Source organism: Brachionichthys hirsutus, chromosome 1, assembly GCF_040956055.1.
Source record: "Brachionichthys hirsutus isolate HB-005 chromosome 1, CSIRO-AGI_Bhir_v1, whole genome shotgun sequence".
NCBI lineage: Eukaryota > Metazoa > Chordata > Actinopteri > Lophiiformes > Brachionichthyidae > Brachionichthys > Brachionichthys hirsutus.
This window is the reverse complement of record NC_090897.1, coordinates 6,162,493-6,178,107: the sequence shown is the minus strand read 5'-3', so window position 1 is coordinate 6,178,107 and position 15,615 is coordinate 6,162,493. Positions and strand designations below refer to the sequence as shown.

Here is a 15,615-nt window from a genome sequence, read left to right as displayed (position 1 = left end):
CACCAATTCCCAGACACAGCCTTCAGCCACAATCAACCTTGAGGTCTTCTCCATCAACAGCAAAAAGTAATTTCAGGTCATGTTTGCATTCCCAGATCTAGCTGCTTATGTTTCACACAAATAGTGTTAATGCTAAGCCTGTTGTCTAGGAGATAATGTAGTGTCAGAGAAAGGTCAGAGGTTGCCTCTGGGGTCAGAAGTTTGGACTATAGGGGTAGAGGAGAGAAGGGATAGAGCAGGAATCCACATAATGAGAGGAGTACCAGGAATTAGGGTCAGTAATCCTTTGGTTGTCTCTTGTTAGGGCTGGGAGTCACCCAGGAAGTACACACGTACAGTTTTGTGGATATTCATTTCGTACTCGAGCTCTCAGCTCTCATCACCCTGTCATTCACGGTTGTACTCACAGTCCAGGTCAGGCTTACAGATAACCAATTAGCTATGAAGTTCACATTGTCAACCATTTCGTGAATCTACAGATTCATCCATTTACAGCAATCATACCTGGACTTTATAACCAACTTCGGTTTCATTGGATTTGACAATGAAGATATAAAAATTTGATAAACTATTAATCATAGAGTCTGTGAAGTGCTTTTAGCAATGGGAAATGAGGGAGAAGTTTGTTCTGTGTCTTTGACCTTGACTTTTTGTTTGAGTAATAACATTTGATAATTTGTCAGAGTAATTAATAAGCAATAGGCAGCATCAGGACAGCCTTCTTATTATTCAGCATGCCAATGCAAGAACCAAACTACCCAGTCAGCCGACCTGCCATCCATCCATTGAGACAGTCAGCCAGACATATCAGACAGGATTCATCTATCTACCTTCCATCCATCCAGCTATCTGAAGCTGCTTTCTTTTTCCCATGATAAGCCGCTTTCTGAGTAAAGCCCCAGAGAGAGAAAGACAGGGAGATGTGGTGGAATGGAAGCCTTACTTCCCCTAGATGGTCACCACTATACAGAGATGACCTGTATGTGTTTATTACAGGAGGAGATCAGGACGCAGTTCAATCCCAACAAAGAGATTGGAACACACACATGAAGAGATAAAGGAAGACACACACACACAAACACATGAAAGCCCACCCACACATGGATGCCAACACATGAATAGACAGTAACAAACAACTGTAATCACTCTGTAGGGGCATAACTCTTCATACATCCATCATGACTGTAGGGTCTGGTTGGCCAATTCCACAATTCTCATTCATTTTGAGGACTTGTTAATTGCTATAGGAGGTGAGGACACGGCTACAGATTAAATACAAGAGCTCTGTAAATGTATGGATATGACAGGGTAGCCCCTCCAGAGTGTGACCTTGATGGATTGAAATCAATTTGTCATCCCTTTTTAGCTCTTCCTTCTGTGTTAGTTCGCATGTTGCATGTCAGGAAGGCCAGAGTTGAAGGTTATGGGTCAAGACTTTGATACAAAAGTCTTTCAGCCAAAGGAAGCAAACTGGAGCTGAAATTATGTGAATCCTCGTGAATATTTAGCATTATTGTTAAACAATAAAAATAAAGCAAATCTTTCAGTGCAAGGTCATTTATTTGTCACTGTGCTAGGTTGCTACCGTTCGCTTGGACACAGACAACGGTCTTAGAGACACTCCAACAAATGGGTCTTGATATTATCTCTGGCTGCCACATGAGCCAAACCCATCCACAGATAATGTGGACATGTGTGTGTGTGTTACCCAGTGTGTCCGTGTATGGGCTTATGGTCTTGTGCTCGTCAGTTTAAATGAATGCAAGTGCATGTGTGTGTCTGTGCCCCTACGCCTGTGCTTATTTATGCACATTGTGTATTGCTGTGTGTATATCTTGGCTAGAAAGCAAGGCCAGCCTCAGATGGGCAGTGGCAGACATATTGGTATGTTTCAACCCATTAGCCAATAAAACCACAGGTAATCACCAAAAAAACACATCCAGCTGGTCAGGGAGGAGAGGAGAGGAGAGGAGAGGAAGCAAGGTAAGAAAGAAGCAAGAGGTGGATGGGTAAATTGTTGTATGTGTGTGTGTCGCAGCATGGAGGAAGTGACTCTGGCAGCTGCTGTTTCTGTGGCGTCAGTCCAGCGACACCTGACAACCTGCATCTATCACTCCCTCATTGAGAGAGAGGCATAGAGGAGGGGGCGAGGGAGGCAATGTGCAGGAGAGGGAAGGATATGCCAATGAAATAGGAAGAGAAAGTTCAAAGAAGGATGAAGAGAGGTGGATGAGAGCAATGCAGAGAAAGATGAGTGAGGTGAACGCGATGTGGCTTTGGGAATCTGGGTAGTGATCATCATCGCAGTGGGTGAGCCAATCAGACTCCTGTTCATACGGCCTGAAAGAAAATAACCAAATTATACATTCCTAGTTCAAATTACAAACCATTTAAATTATATACACACATTGTTAGATATTCTACATATGTTATTGTAGAATGGTGAGGGATGTCTTGGCGAATCATTGGATTAAATAAATAATTATGTCCGTTTGTTACTTCTCTTGTTGAATATAGTTCCTGTTGTTCTTCAGTTTAAACTATCTAATGCCAAAAGGCATACAGAGATAACAAGAGATGTTTTAATATAGGCTTTTCATGTAAGCCCATATTGGTGTCCAAATAATAATAATACATACAAATATGCTAATCTACTGCACTTCCAGTTGGAATTATAATCACTGCTGTGTAGAGATTCTGTAAATCCAAGTTCAGAAAACATGTATTATTATTAATTTAATCGACAAATATCTTAAGTTATCAATATGTCCACTTGCACAGTAGTGCCAGCATCATGCATAGTTGTCAGTATTTTTTATTTATTGAGGATCTAACACAGTTAGCCTTTGTGCTCCCCGCGCTATTCGTGGCTCTTTATTGAAGCTATCTATTTAACAGTGCTTGCCTACTCTGCATGAACCAGACCTTTCACTGACCACCCATTAACCCACATAGGTTCTGTGTCATTAGCACATTTGGCCTTGTTGCTAGGTAAGTGTCCCTCTTAATTGCTGAATCAATTGGCTCCACCTGTATGTAAAGGTTGGGTGTAAGTTAACTAGTTCCATTTGGGAAATCCATTAGACTAAATGTTCCCACAGCATTTAGCATGTTCATCTTAAGAAGGCCGGTTAATGAGCCCCTTGTTACCCCATTAGGTAACTAGCCCCCTTAATCAGACCAGTAATGAGAAAGCATCCAGTCCACAGTGGCAGTCAATAGCAATTGCTGTAAAATCTGTTTGGGTGGGAGAGGCATCAGCTTATTTAGGCGCTGTAGACAGGCCGGCACAGGAAGGATGGAACAAAGAATTTCAGCACACAAAACTTCCTGAAAAAAATAGACACATTTGAACAATTCTGTGTCAGTTAAAACTGCTAACAAATCCATAGCTGTGTTTTGCCTTAGAAGTGAGTGGAAATGAGCAGAACCAGGGGAGGCTGAAGCCGAAAATGAGAAGAACCAACAGGGGAAGGAGGCACAGAAGATGGTTACAAAAACATTTGATTTAGTCATGCAGTAAAATATATGGAAACATATATATGAGGTACATGAAAAGAGTGAGGAGTGAAATAAATGTATTGAATATTAAATTCACTAACTGATTGATTAAATAAATGATGTTGGCCTATAACTCTCTCCAGGTGATTTTCTTTTCTCTTGGCAAAGATGTTAAAGTTAATAGACTTACATCAGCTAATAATCTTAGCCTCCGCGCCGTCTCTCTAAACTGAGTGAACTTCAGCTAGTCACGCACCTTCAGCTTACCCTAGCCATGACAACGTTTATATTCATTCCAAATACAGTACATGCTTCGATTCGATTCCTTTCTTACTTCTTTATGAAGCAGTGTGGTTATCTCTCTCTGAAATAAAACCTCTATCTGTCCTCCAATGTTTGCAGGTAACATTGAGTACAGCTGTCCAGCCACCAACGAGTGTGAAATCACCAAGAGAAGACGCAAGTCGTGCCAGGCCTGCCGCTTCATGAAGTGTCTGACTGTGGGCATGCTGAGGGAGGGTAAGGGAAAAGGTCTCTTCCTTATCTTTCTCTGTTAACTGTGATACATGTAGCATAAAAAAAAGAAGCATTTTATGGATATGGTTTACTGAGACAAATATTAGTCCCAGAAACTTAGTGCAGGTGATCCTCACTTAACGACGTACTCATTTAGCTCGAACTCGGAGTTAAGACGGCCTTTCCGAAATTTAAAAGTGCATATGCAAATATAAAAAAAAATTGACAACACAAAATGTCGGCCAAGTTGTCGGTCAACGAGGGTTTCGTTTAACGACTAAATCATTTAGCGACAGGTCTTCTGAACGTAACTCCATCGTTAAGTGTGGACCAGCTGTGCAGCATTCTGATTCAGCATGTGGCTCTGTGCTCAATTTTGCAAATTATTCACTAGATTGATTTGTGCATCCGAGAGAAAAACACATCTGTCTGTCTCTCTCACACACACACACACACACACACACACACACACACACACACACACACACAAAATAAAAATTAACATGTCAACCCTAAGGAAGCACAAACAGAATCCAAGAATAAAAACGTAAATACAATTTGTCAGGTTATTTAACCATGATGTCATCAGTTTATGGTAAACACTCTTAATTCCAACATCAAATGATGGCAATGATTGATTTGACCTTGATCAATGCTACATGTAATAATAATAATACATTGTTAGCACTACTTTATGTGCTGTATATTGTAATTTTTTTCTTCTCAGTTCCCAATCACTTAACACTGATGTATGATGTGTTCACTGTTCACTGCCACAGACACGCGGCTTCCAGTACGAAATTACAGGATCATTGCAAAACTCACACTCAGCAATTTTCGTCAGTGGAACAACAATAGATATCATCTGCCCCCGCAGCACTTTGATTAAATACACTCACTCTCTCGTTTTCACACTCCTTCACTGCCTCTACCTCTTCCTCTCCCTCACGTCAGCCCACCTCTGACCTTTCTACTCCCACTGCAGCGTCAACAATGAAAGGAGGGAAAGAAGCTGTGAGAGATGAAGATGAAGTCCGAGAGAGAGAGAGAGAGAGAGGCAGGGTGAGGGTGGGAGAAAGCTTAGGGAAGGGAGTGAGAGGAGAAGAGATTGATTTACAGGAGCAAGGCAGAGATGCCAGGGGAGGATGAGGGACAGGGGGAGGATGGTTGAATGAAGCAGAAAGTGTGTGAGACTGAGAGAAAGGAGAGAAGAGGAGGGTCAAGGTTGTAATTGATGGGAGACCTGGCCTACACCCCCTTCGTTACAGTGGTCAGAGAGCGTGCCTCGGCCAAATCATTCCAGACCTCCCTCCATCTATTCCCGTCTTCATTCCGCCGTCCAATTCTCCCACTCACTGTTATTGCACAGTTTCAGCTGCTTCTCCTCTTCACTCACTGTTCTCTCCATCCTGATGGCACCATAACAGGGACAACTTGATAAAGAAATTAAAGGGTTGACAACTTCACCTGCAGCCTGACGATTCATGACTTTTACCCACGAAAACAATAAGAGCAGCACCAATGGACAGATTCTACAAGACAACATTACACAAAAGCACAGTCTTACATTTACAAAACAAGAGAGAGAGAAATGTACTAAAAAATTGACCCAAAAAATAAATCCAAATGGAATGCAGGGAATTTATATCAGCCATACTAATTCTGAGCTTGTCCTTTTCAAAAGATTATATTTCTCCATTTCACACCAAGAAATATGTTAAAAGGTATAAAACACACACATTTAAACACACCCTCACATAAGATAAGATTCTTAAATATCACTGCCTCCAACAGCCTCAGTTTTACTTGCATGCACGTTTCTCATTCCCTCCATCTCTCTTTCTGTGGTCTCACACACTCCCAACAAGCTGCTGCTGTAGCGTTTGTTCTCCCAGCTGATCTGACATAGGCAGAACCCGTGTCGTCTCCTCTTTTGTCTTGTGTATGTGTGTGTAACCACAAACACGTACACAAACATACACACACACGTGTAAGTACATGAATTATTGGCAGTTCTGACAGTCTCGCTACTCACATGACTCAGACGCCTACTGGACACAGAAACCACATCGCTCTTGTCAGAATGGCAATGCCCTCATTTCCAAGGGAATATAATTAGGAATCATTTTCTACTTTAAGAAAACCTAAAGGATCTGGTTTGCCATCTCATCTTCTAAAACTGCAGTTACTGTTTTCCTGCATGCACACACACACACACACACACACACACACGCACCGTGTATAATCACCCTGTGTGTTAAGGTTAGGGTTAGGGTGCTATCTGTGAATGTGACATCCTTAAGAATAAACCGTTTTGGGGAAAAAAAACAGTTTCCTGAAATGTTCCAGTTTTCTTTGAGCAAATTTTTAAAAAGTAAAAAAAATTAAACATCTTTACATGCACTTTTGTTTTATTTAGACAGAGACATTAGTTTATAAATGAAAAATGAATTCATGGTAATTTGTTAAGAACTAGATATAGATACGTCCACAGCAATCTTCTAAAAACAATAAAGGATAAACTAATGCTCTCAATATAAGCCCTTTATAATGCATCCATCCATCCATTTTCTTGCCGCTTTACAGTGGTGTCTCACAAAGCGTCTGTACATCAGGACCTGAATGAATAAAAGCATCTTGGTGCTGGATTCCATTTTGGTCTGCATAAAATAAAAATAAATATGTTTTTCTTCTGGAATATATTTTTAAATAAGCGTAATAATACCTTACATGTGACCTCACATCAAAGGCATATTTAATTTTAGATTGACGTTTAAAATATGCATATGTTTGATTCAAAACGCTATTAGTGTGATCCAATGTTAGTTTACGTGCTACAAATTTACGAACATTGCCAACTGTGCTTCACGCCAGCCTTCTGGGTTGAAGCAGAATTGCATAGATGATAATGGCAAGTGGCTAGATCAGTTAGCATCAGACTTAACTATGGTTGTCAGAGGCTAGCTCACGGGAGCGAGGTGAAGATAAAGTGGTAAGGGTAGAGTGGGAGTGGGTCAGGTTGGAGGACATAAAGTAGTGTGCATGTGCGTGTGTTTGTATGTACATGCTGTAGCTTACCCCTCAGGGCAAGATCTGCCTCAAATTAGCTTTGTCGCCCTGGGAAACAGAGAGGGTGAGATGGAGAGCAAGTGAGGCGGCAAGGAAGAGCATGCGTGTGACGGAAGAGGGTGGAACAAGAGGCCAGAGGGTCAGGCAACCAGTCAGAATAGAGCTTTTTCTTTGTATGTCCTCCTCAAAACACACACCTGATTCTGTGATGACACTCACACAAAACTACACAGTCTTTTCTGTGTGGAGTATTGAACTGGAGGAAAGGAAAAAAAGAGCAAAGGAATAAACTAGCGGGGGGGTAAATCGGGGAACGAAGGAACATGGGGCACCCACCCACCAATATGTAGCAGCTAATTTCTGGAGCGAGGCAATTAAAAGGCCCGACTGTATTATGAGCGTTTCCCCTCTGGCAATGGCTGTCTGTCCATTTTTAATGAGGTCATAATGATGCGTCAGCTGAAGAGTGAAAGGTCACAAGGTTGGGGCTTAAATCTGTCTAGAGGCACGAGGGAGGGGTTGACTGAACAGATTTTCATGAAAATAATATAAAAGAAGCAACTTGAAAATAATTTTAATGAATGTCAATCTCAGAAAATGCATTTTGATTCAATTTCTTTGTTTAGCCTGTTAAAACCGGTAAAAGAGCAAATGCAATGACATGGTAGTTTTCACAGTTATTTCATTTTACACACAACTGGCAGGGCCAAACTGACGTAATGCATTCAGATTCAGCAGTAATTGCTGTAGAATTGTCACGAGCAGACATTTGAACATGAACGGCTTTGGCACACCGTCCTGGAACCAGCAATATTGAGCGTGCATGCATATTGTACATATGGTCATAATGACAGATTTGCGCCCTCACAACACGACAGCTTTGATGAAGCCACGTCTGATGAATCACTGTTAAACAGAATGACAGAATGCGTTGAATCTGCAACTAAAGCCGCCATCGCTGCGTTGCCGGCCACCGCCAGCTGGATTCAGATGGTAGACTGCTCGAGAGACGACTCCACAGACTGCAAATAAAAAGCCTTGGCAAGCTGCCTCAGACATGCACGCACGCACACACACAGACAGCTCAAGCCATCTTTGGCCGAGCTCCCCCTGGCCTCTAAGACCTAATGAGTGCGATCGGGTGGAAGGCCCCAGTCTGTGAGTGTTGGTTCTCATGTGTTGGGTGTGTGTGTATACAGCTGGTAGGGTGCATCATCGCCCCACTATCCTGACTGCTGCTGTCCTGTCTCATTCCGCCGGGCACATACGGATATTGATACCATAATCTAGCCAACTGGCCAAAATGTCTTCACATGCAAAACGTTATTAGCATTTTACCATGCAGACATTTACAAACATGCACCATCTCTGTGTCCATGTCCCTTTAAAGACCATTAAATGAGGGACAAAACAGTCCCGTCGTTTATGTCCTGGTGCTCTTTGAGGTCAAAGTGGTTGCTGAAGGAGCTGTGAGGACTCCCCGGTGCTGCTATGTGCGTTGTGCAGGCATCGGATCAGGACGGGGTCCTTGAACAGAGGCCAGAGACACCCCAATGATCCTCTCTGCAAGGCTTTTGCATCAGCCAGCTTGCAGCCGGAGTACCAGGTGGTGCAGGCAGTCAGCACAAGTTCAACGGCACCTCGGTAGAAGGCTGGTAACATGTTAGCGTGGGGAGAGATGCATGTCTTTACTCAGAAAGCACACAAAGCATCCTCTCATGAAGGATGCATCTCTTGACGGATGCCAGTGATTAAAGAAGCAATAAAAGAAAGGATGAGGAGATCACAGAGTTTGTGAGATAATCGAGAACAATGTAAGAACAAAGGGAGGCAACAATGAAAGAAGAGAATGAGAGAGTGAGTGATGGAGAGAGGGACAAGAGGAGAGGAGTGCCAGACAACTGGTGGCATCTGGTGTTTCCCCATGGGAAACTTGTAGCTAAATCTGGCCCTGTAGTGTCTGTCCTGAGTGTGTGTGTGTGTGTGTGTGTGTGTGTGTGTGGCATCTGATCACATTCCAGCATGAAAGGAGCGATAATGGAAGTACTGTGAGAGATCTGCTAAGTGTTCTGCTCGCCTTCATGTACACTTTCGAGGAGCCTGAATGTCGAGGGAACAGATGAATATTTATCCTGAGACTCAACATTCAAAATCACTCCTAAGTATACCGAAGGAAAGTTAGAAGAATGAAGGACTCTTTAAATGCTCGCCTGTCAATAATGTCCAATAAATGGCCCAAAATCAATCTAGGCCTCAAAAGAAGGGTCGTAAATGCAGAAAAGTCAACATTGTTGTGGTTTTACACACATTCACACAAACACACATACACACATTCACACATTCACACAAACACACATTCACACACCAGTGACAGCCACCTGCCCGCTGCCTCAGGCGCTGCTCGTCTGATCTGGTCTAAGCAAACATCACTGCGTGGCACGAGACGCACTTTCCTCTGAACGGCAGCTCCACCTTTCTCACGTGTCAGAGAAAACAAACTTTCACCAAACTAAAGCCCCCAATGTGACCACAGAATAATCTTTATACAGTAGTACCTCAGCTTACGAATGTCTCTACAGCCGAAAGTTTCAGGTTACGAAGTATCTGAATGGGAAAATATTGCCTCTCGTTACGAAGGCGTTTCAGGATACGAAGTCAAAAATAGCTGCTCGTAGCTGCTCTGCCATTGGCTATCGCCTAAAATCTGCCTGGCAACCCGTTGCGTATGCGTGTATCCCAGCATGCTATTCGTGTCCCCCTCGTGTCACCCGGAAAAAGTGTTGACAAGTCGGGCTATTGCTCATTATGATGACGTCTGCCTCGCACATTTCCGACGGATTGTCAAAAGCCGGCAAAAGCAGACGTCATTGGATCAGTTTTTCAAGAAACGCGAGGCAGAAAACACCGCAAAGGACCAGTAAACAAAGAGGACAAAAAGTAACAGCTAACAGGTAGATTAATATTTTAAAAAAATATCATACTTTTGCGGGGCTTGGAACGGATTAGTGCATTTACATTCAAAATGCGTCTCTACTTACGAAGTTTTCATGTTACGAAGCTACTCCCAGAACGGATTAAATTCGTAAGTAGAGGTACCACTGTATTCTGTTATTCACACACACATATACATCTAACCCTCTCCTTTCACTCATCCACCCGTTCTGAAGGAAAACCTTCTGTGTTTTTAAATCAGCATTGCCGTTTAACCCTCTCACAAGCCTGGGCGAACAGAACTCTGTTACAGCTTCATTTACCATAAACGTCCCCTTTTCTCGTCTCTCGTCTCTCCTCGCTCTCCCACTGTTTTCCTTGTCATCCGTCTTTCTCATTGCTGTGATCAACAGAAATCAATTGTTTTATTTGTCTCCCCATTCCTCACGCACTCTCTATCACTCACACCCATCTTCACCCCTTTTTATTCTCTAATTCTCTTCTCATTTCATTGACTGTCTTAGATCAATCCATTTTGTGCCTCTCTTCCCGTTGTTGCCCCTTCGCTCTTCAAAAGCACATGTCAAAGACATTTCATTTTCAATCCTTCAACTGTACAAACACACACACACACACACAGACAGACACACACGCTGACACAGTGATACCAGTGCAGTGTAAAATCTATTCTGATGTGATCAGTGCAGATCGTGATATTGACATGCAGTAATATTCCCAGGAATGATTCACCTTCGTCATTGTCACTGTGTGTGTGTGTGTGTGTGTGTGTGGGGGGGGGGGGGGGGGGGGGTATAAACAAAACAAGTGCTAAAATGGATACAAGTGTGAAAGTAAACATTGTGTGACTGACTTAGAAAGAATCAAATGTATATCAATAATTATATTATATCAAATACAGTTTTCAAACACGATGGTCCATTTGAGTAGAAAGCTGTTGACTATAATTAAAGCACATAATTATGGTGTGCAGCCGCTGTCATGGACTTTTACTTTTTATTTCAGATTGATCTCATTTCCTTTCATTTCATCCCTTTTGTTTTTTACAGGCATTATACTGTAAAAAGCCATCCTGCATTATCTGTAACATGTCAAATGAGAAAAGCAGCCATTGATGTTTCTCTTTCAGCAAGTGTAAGCATCAAAATTGAATGAAACAAAATGATCTGAGAAAAATGCGTCAGAGGAGACAGCACTGTCAATCAGGGCAAATTTCACTTTAAAATGTTCAGACAGCATTAACGCTTCTCCCTCATTTACCCCATATTCACTGGATTTCACATCCCCATGTCATTTTCTTTTACGCTTAATTTTAATCATAATCGTTAAGTTGTACTTTGTTTGGTATAAGGAGTGATTATTATCTTCTAAATTGTATTTGTTTTTCCTCAAATTGTTATTCCATTTCTTATCCATTTCCTGTTCAATTATTCTATTCTTTTCTTGCTTTTTAATTTTTTCAGATCTTGACATTTCCTTGACCCTATCCCTCATCTTCTTTTTGTTCCTTCCCTTCTTTCCTCTCCTTCTTATTCCCTATGATTTGAAGGCTCATTTGTTAAGGAGAGGTAAAGCACTCTTGATCTATCTTCTTGCCTACTCCTGTCTCTTTTTTGTGCGCTTTGGAAATATAATTTTCAATTTTTAATTTGATTCATTTAGATTTGATCATTAATCAGTGCTGAGAGAGAGTTAATTTGGTGGAAAATAGATGAGGCAGTTAGAAAGGGCCCTTTATAAAGTCAGCTCAACAGCACTGGGTCCATATAGAGAATCGGGAAAGAGAAGAATTTACTCTGCATGAAAGTCTGTGTGTGATGAGGTGAGAGTGTCTCTGCAAGGTTAGGGAAAGTGTTTTAGAAACATGTTATGTTATGAGACTAACTGCAAAACTGAATCTTGACCCCCATTACCACCACTGTTCCTGCTCCAGAAGAGGGCGGTGGGGTGGTACGAGTACGAAAGAGAAGTTCTGAGCCTGCGATCAAAAGTCATTTATCCACCAAACAAACATAAACCAACTTGCGCTAGTTTTCAAACCATCCCCTCGGATTCCTCCTATCCACCTCCCGGGCATGACATCTATGTCTTCCGTGTCCATCTATAAGTGGTAACCACGGTAACATCCAATCCCCTGAGAGATAGGCTTAATTAAATTAGGACTTCTTTGTGTCAATTAATTAATGAGAGAGAGAGAGAGAGATTTGCATAAGAGAAACACCGAACACACGATCTGAAATTAAAGGTGCATCACACCCGACAGGATATCATTGAGATTACATGCGTGAGATAGAACTTTGTGTCATGACAGGGCAAGTACAGCGAGTTTTACAAAAGTAATAATGTGCCTGTATGTACAAAACACACACACACAGAAACAGACATTAGAACATAGATGTTCCATGTGATCCCCCTCCGAGTCGACACTTTCTCATCTCCTTTCTCCTTTCCATCATTTGTATTTTATTCAGTATATACTCATACATGTTTTCGCAGATTTTGTGTGTCTTCTCATCAATTAGTAATCAGCGTCTTTTCTCCTAAAGCGAGTATCATGCAGAGTTTATTGACGATTGTCTTGTCATTTCTTGTAGGGGTTCGCCTGGACAGGGTTCGCGGCGGGAGACAGAAGTACAAACGCCGGATAGATGCAGACAACAGTCCATACCTGAACCCACAGCTGGCCCTGCCTCCTAAGAAACCATGTAAGAACACACACACACACACACACACACACACACACCATGTATTCCTGTATATTGTAGGGACTGTTGTAATCGTCAGGAGACCAGAGGTACAAGGAACTTCCTTTTCATCAGTTTGTATTCTAATGAGAACAGTTGGACAGTAAAACATTTAAACATAAATAAACACGGGCTAATGAGAAGCACATCTGCTCTCGACCAACTTTATCTCCTCGTCTCAACTGCTACCAGTTTGGGCTCGTAACATTTTATATGTGTAATATTTCACTGTACTTTAAAGGTAGTCATTTGGCTTTGGCTGAATTGGCTGTGTGTGTGGGGTTTTTTTTTTGGAAGAAGAAGAATAAAGCCACTGCCAAAGCCTGATGATTGAAAAATTAACAAGGGAGGGAGTGATTGAGAGTGAGAAAGAGACAGGTGGAGGAGGAGAGAGCCAGACTGAACCCATATGAGAAGGTTTCTCAGAGAGAGAGAGACGAGGGGAGGGAGAGAGAAAGAGGAAAGGAGGGGGCCAGCCAAAACCCTAATCCGGATTAAATCCAATCTGGCAACCACATCAAACTAGAGTTAGCTCTTTAGCTAACCGTCTGCTGGTGCACATAACACACACACACACACAGTGCAGATTGAGACGCGTTTAGCAGCTTGGTCCCTAAAGCCCGTTTTGCTTAAAGCTGGAGCATATTCTGCTTTAGACCAATATGCTGAATGGCTGCACGGCAGCTTACTGGGATTTCTGCACTACTAATCATTGAAATGATTGGATAATGTGAATGTGTGTATATTGTTTGTGTATTTATAAAGAATGTGTTTGCACACACACACATACATCATGTGTGTGTTCAGGCTAAATAAATGTCCTCATTACGGTGCCGACACATCATCCGTCGTTAGACTGGTTAAGTCATATTCAACTCTTTGGGCCTGCTGGTTCTTTTATCAGCCATTAAGATAGCAGGGATCAATAATTAATGTCTAAGTTTATATATGTCTAAATGCATGTAAAGACAAATCTATGCCCAAGACTAGCATGCGCTTGAAAAACAAAAACAGAAGGTTGATATAGACTTTCTTCTTTCTTGTGCTTGTCCTCTCACACGCAGTCAATACACACACACACAAAACTTTCTGTCCCTCTGTCTGCCTCTCAGATACACACATCTGTGCTATCTGTAGCCCAATCCCTAGCTTCAGCGTCTCCATTGATTGTGTGAGAACAGAACAATAGCCCTGGGTTTGGAAATGGGCTTCCATTGATTCTAATTAGGGAAACATTAAATAAGATTTACCCACAGATACTGCAGTGTGACTGAGATTGGTTTGGCTCAAACGACCCTTGGAGCCGAAGCTGGAGGGAAGAGGATGGGGAAAGATATATTTATATGTGTGTGTGTGTGTGTGTGCATGTGTGTAACAGAGTTGGGGGTGGAGAGTGTAAGATCAATACACAACTCATCCCCCCAACTCTGTTTGACTCCCTCTTGCAGTTTATCTCTATCTAGCTGTCACTCTGTCGACTCTTCTTGTCGGTCTTTTACAATCTGTCCATGGCTCTATTTCGACCGGTCTTATTTTTTGCTGTTCTTATTTCTCTCTCTCTCTCTCTCTCTCTCTCTCTCTCTCTCTCTCTCTCGCTTCTGCAGTTAGTCTATATTCTGTTATTATTCCCATGCTTGATTAGTCAGTGGATTAATTTGGAAGCAGGGTATCAGTCTGTTACTAATGGGCCATGGAGATCTCATCACCACATGTCACTGTTACCAGCTGAGCTATTTGGCTTTTGGTACCATCTTTCCCGTCTTTATGTATCAGTGAAGCTTCTTCTTACACACAACATGGTTAATAACCTGAATCACAGCGAATTTTGGCCTTTAAATTACTGTAATCTAGTAAAGTTACATGGGGAATTTGTACTACAACACATCATAGTCAAGAATCCATTTACTTAATCTTGTTTTGTGTGTTGTGATAAACAGTCGGCATAGAATCCAAAGCTGTTTTTGTGTGGATTTTATTTTAAATGCTTAAATTCATTCATTCATATTCTGAACCGCTTTGTCCAGCAGTCAACGGGTGAGAGTACACCCTGGACAAGCCGCCAGTTCATCACAGGGCAAATGTTATAGTTTTTATTACATATTCAGATTTAACACCATCACTATGCTATGATGTACTCAGATTTGATAAATGTGTTCTGCTTCATGCTCACTTCATGTTTGCTTTCTATGGATATACTTTTGAACGTTTCTGATTTCATGTTATTACCATGTTGGAAGGAACTTTGTTACCTTTCAGGTTTTTGCACCTGATTGGCGTGGAACGGCTTGTAGACTAAAAATGACAAACATTCACCATCTCTCCGTTTCTGTGTCTTTCTCCTTGTCTGGTGGTCATGTCAGTTGCCTTTGGCTGCCTTGCAGATAACAAAATTGTGTCTCACCTGCTGGTGGCCGAGCCAGAGAAGATTTACGCCATGCCTGACCCCACAGTACCCGACAGCGACATCAAGGCCCTGACTACGCTGTGTGACCTGGCGGACAGGGAGCTGGTGGTCAACATCGGCTGGGCGAAACACATCCCAGGTAGGAGGAAAGGCTGCTGAACTCCGGCTTTCAGACTGAACCCGAGACCACTCCATGTTGTGATGCATGAAGCAAGTTAAGTAAAATATATATATAACCAGCACCGGTTTGTGGTTTGGACACTGAATGGTAAGTTTGAGTGCTGTAGTTAAAAAAGAGAATGGGGCAAATCAAATGAAATAAAACGCAAATAATGTTGTTATTCATATACAGCGCTGTTATGGCTCCTCCCATGTCTGAATGACCACTCCACACAGGTGAACATTCACACAATAGGGTTGGCAGATGCTACC

At 42.1% G+C, this 15,615-nt stretch overlaps 1 protein-coding gene across 2 annotated transcripts in view; it reads left to right on the top strand.

The window, feature by feature from the left end:
- Positions 1 to 15,615, top strand: part of esrrga (estrogen-related receptor gamma a) — a 57,162-nt gene that overhangs the window by 21,488 nt on the left and 20,059 nt on the right. Inside the window, exons 4-6 of one of the 2 annotated variants that reach the window (XM_068758006.1) lie at positions 3,904 to 4,020; positions 12,630 to 12,740; positions 15,140 to 15,322. In XM_068758006.1, the coding sequence (XP_068614107.1) occupies positions 3,904 to 4,020; positions 12,630 to 12,740; positions 15,140 to 15,322 (411 nt within the window). The remainder of the gene's footprint in view (positions 1 to 3,903; positions 4,021 to 12,629; positions 12,741 to 15,139; positions 15,323 to 15,615) is intronic. The other variant, XM_068758643.1, reaches the window with a different exon arrangement.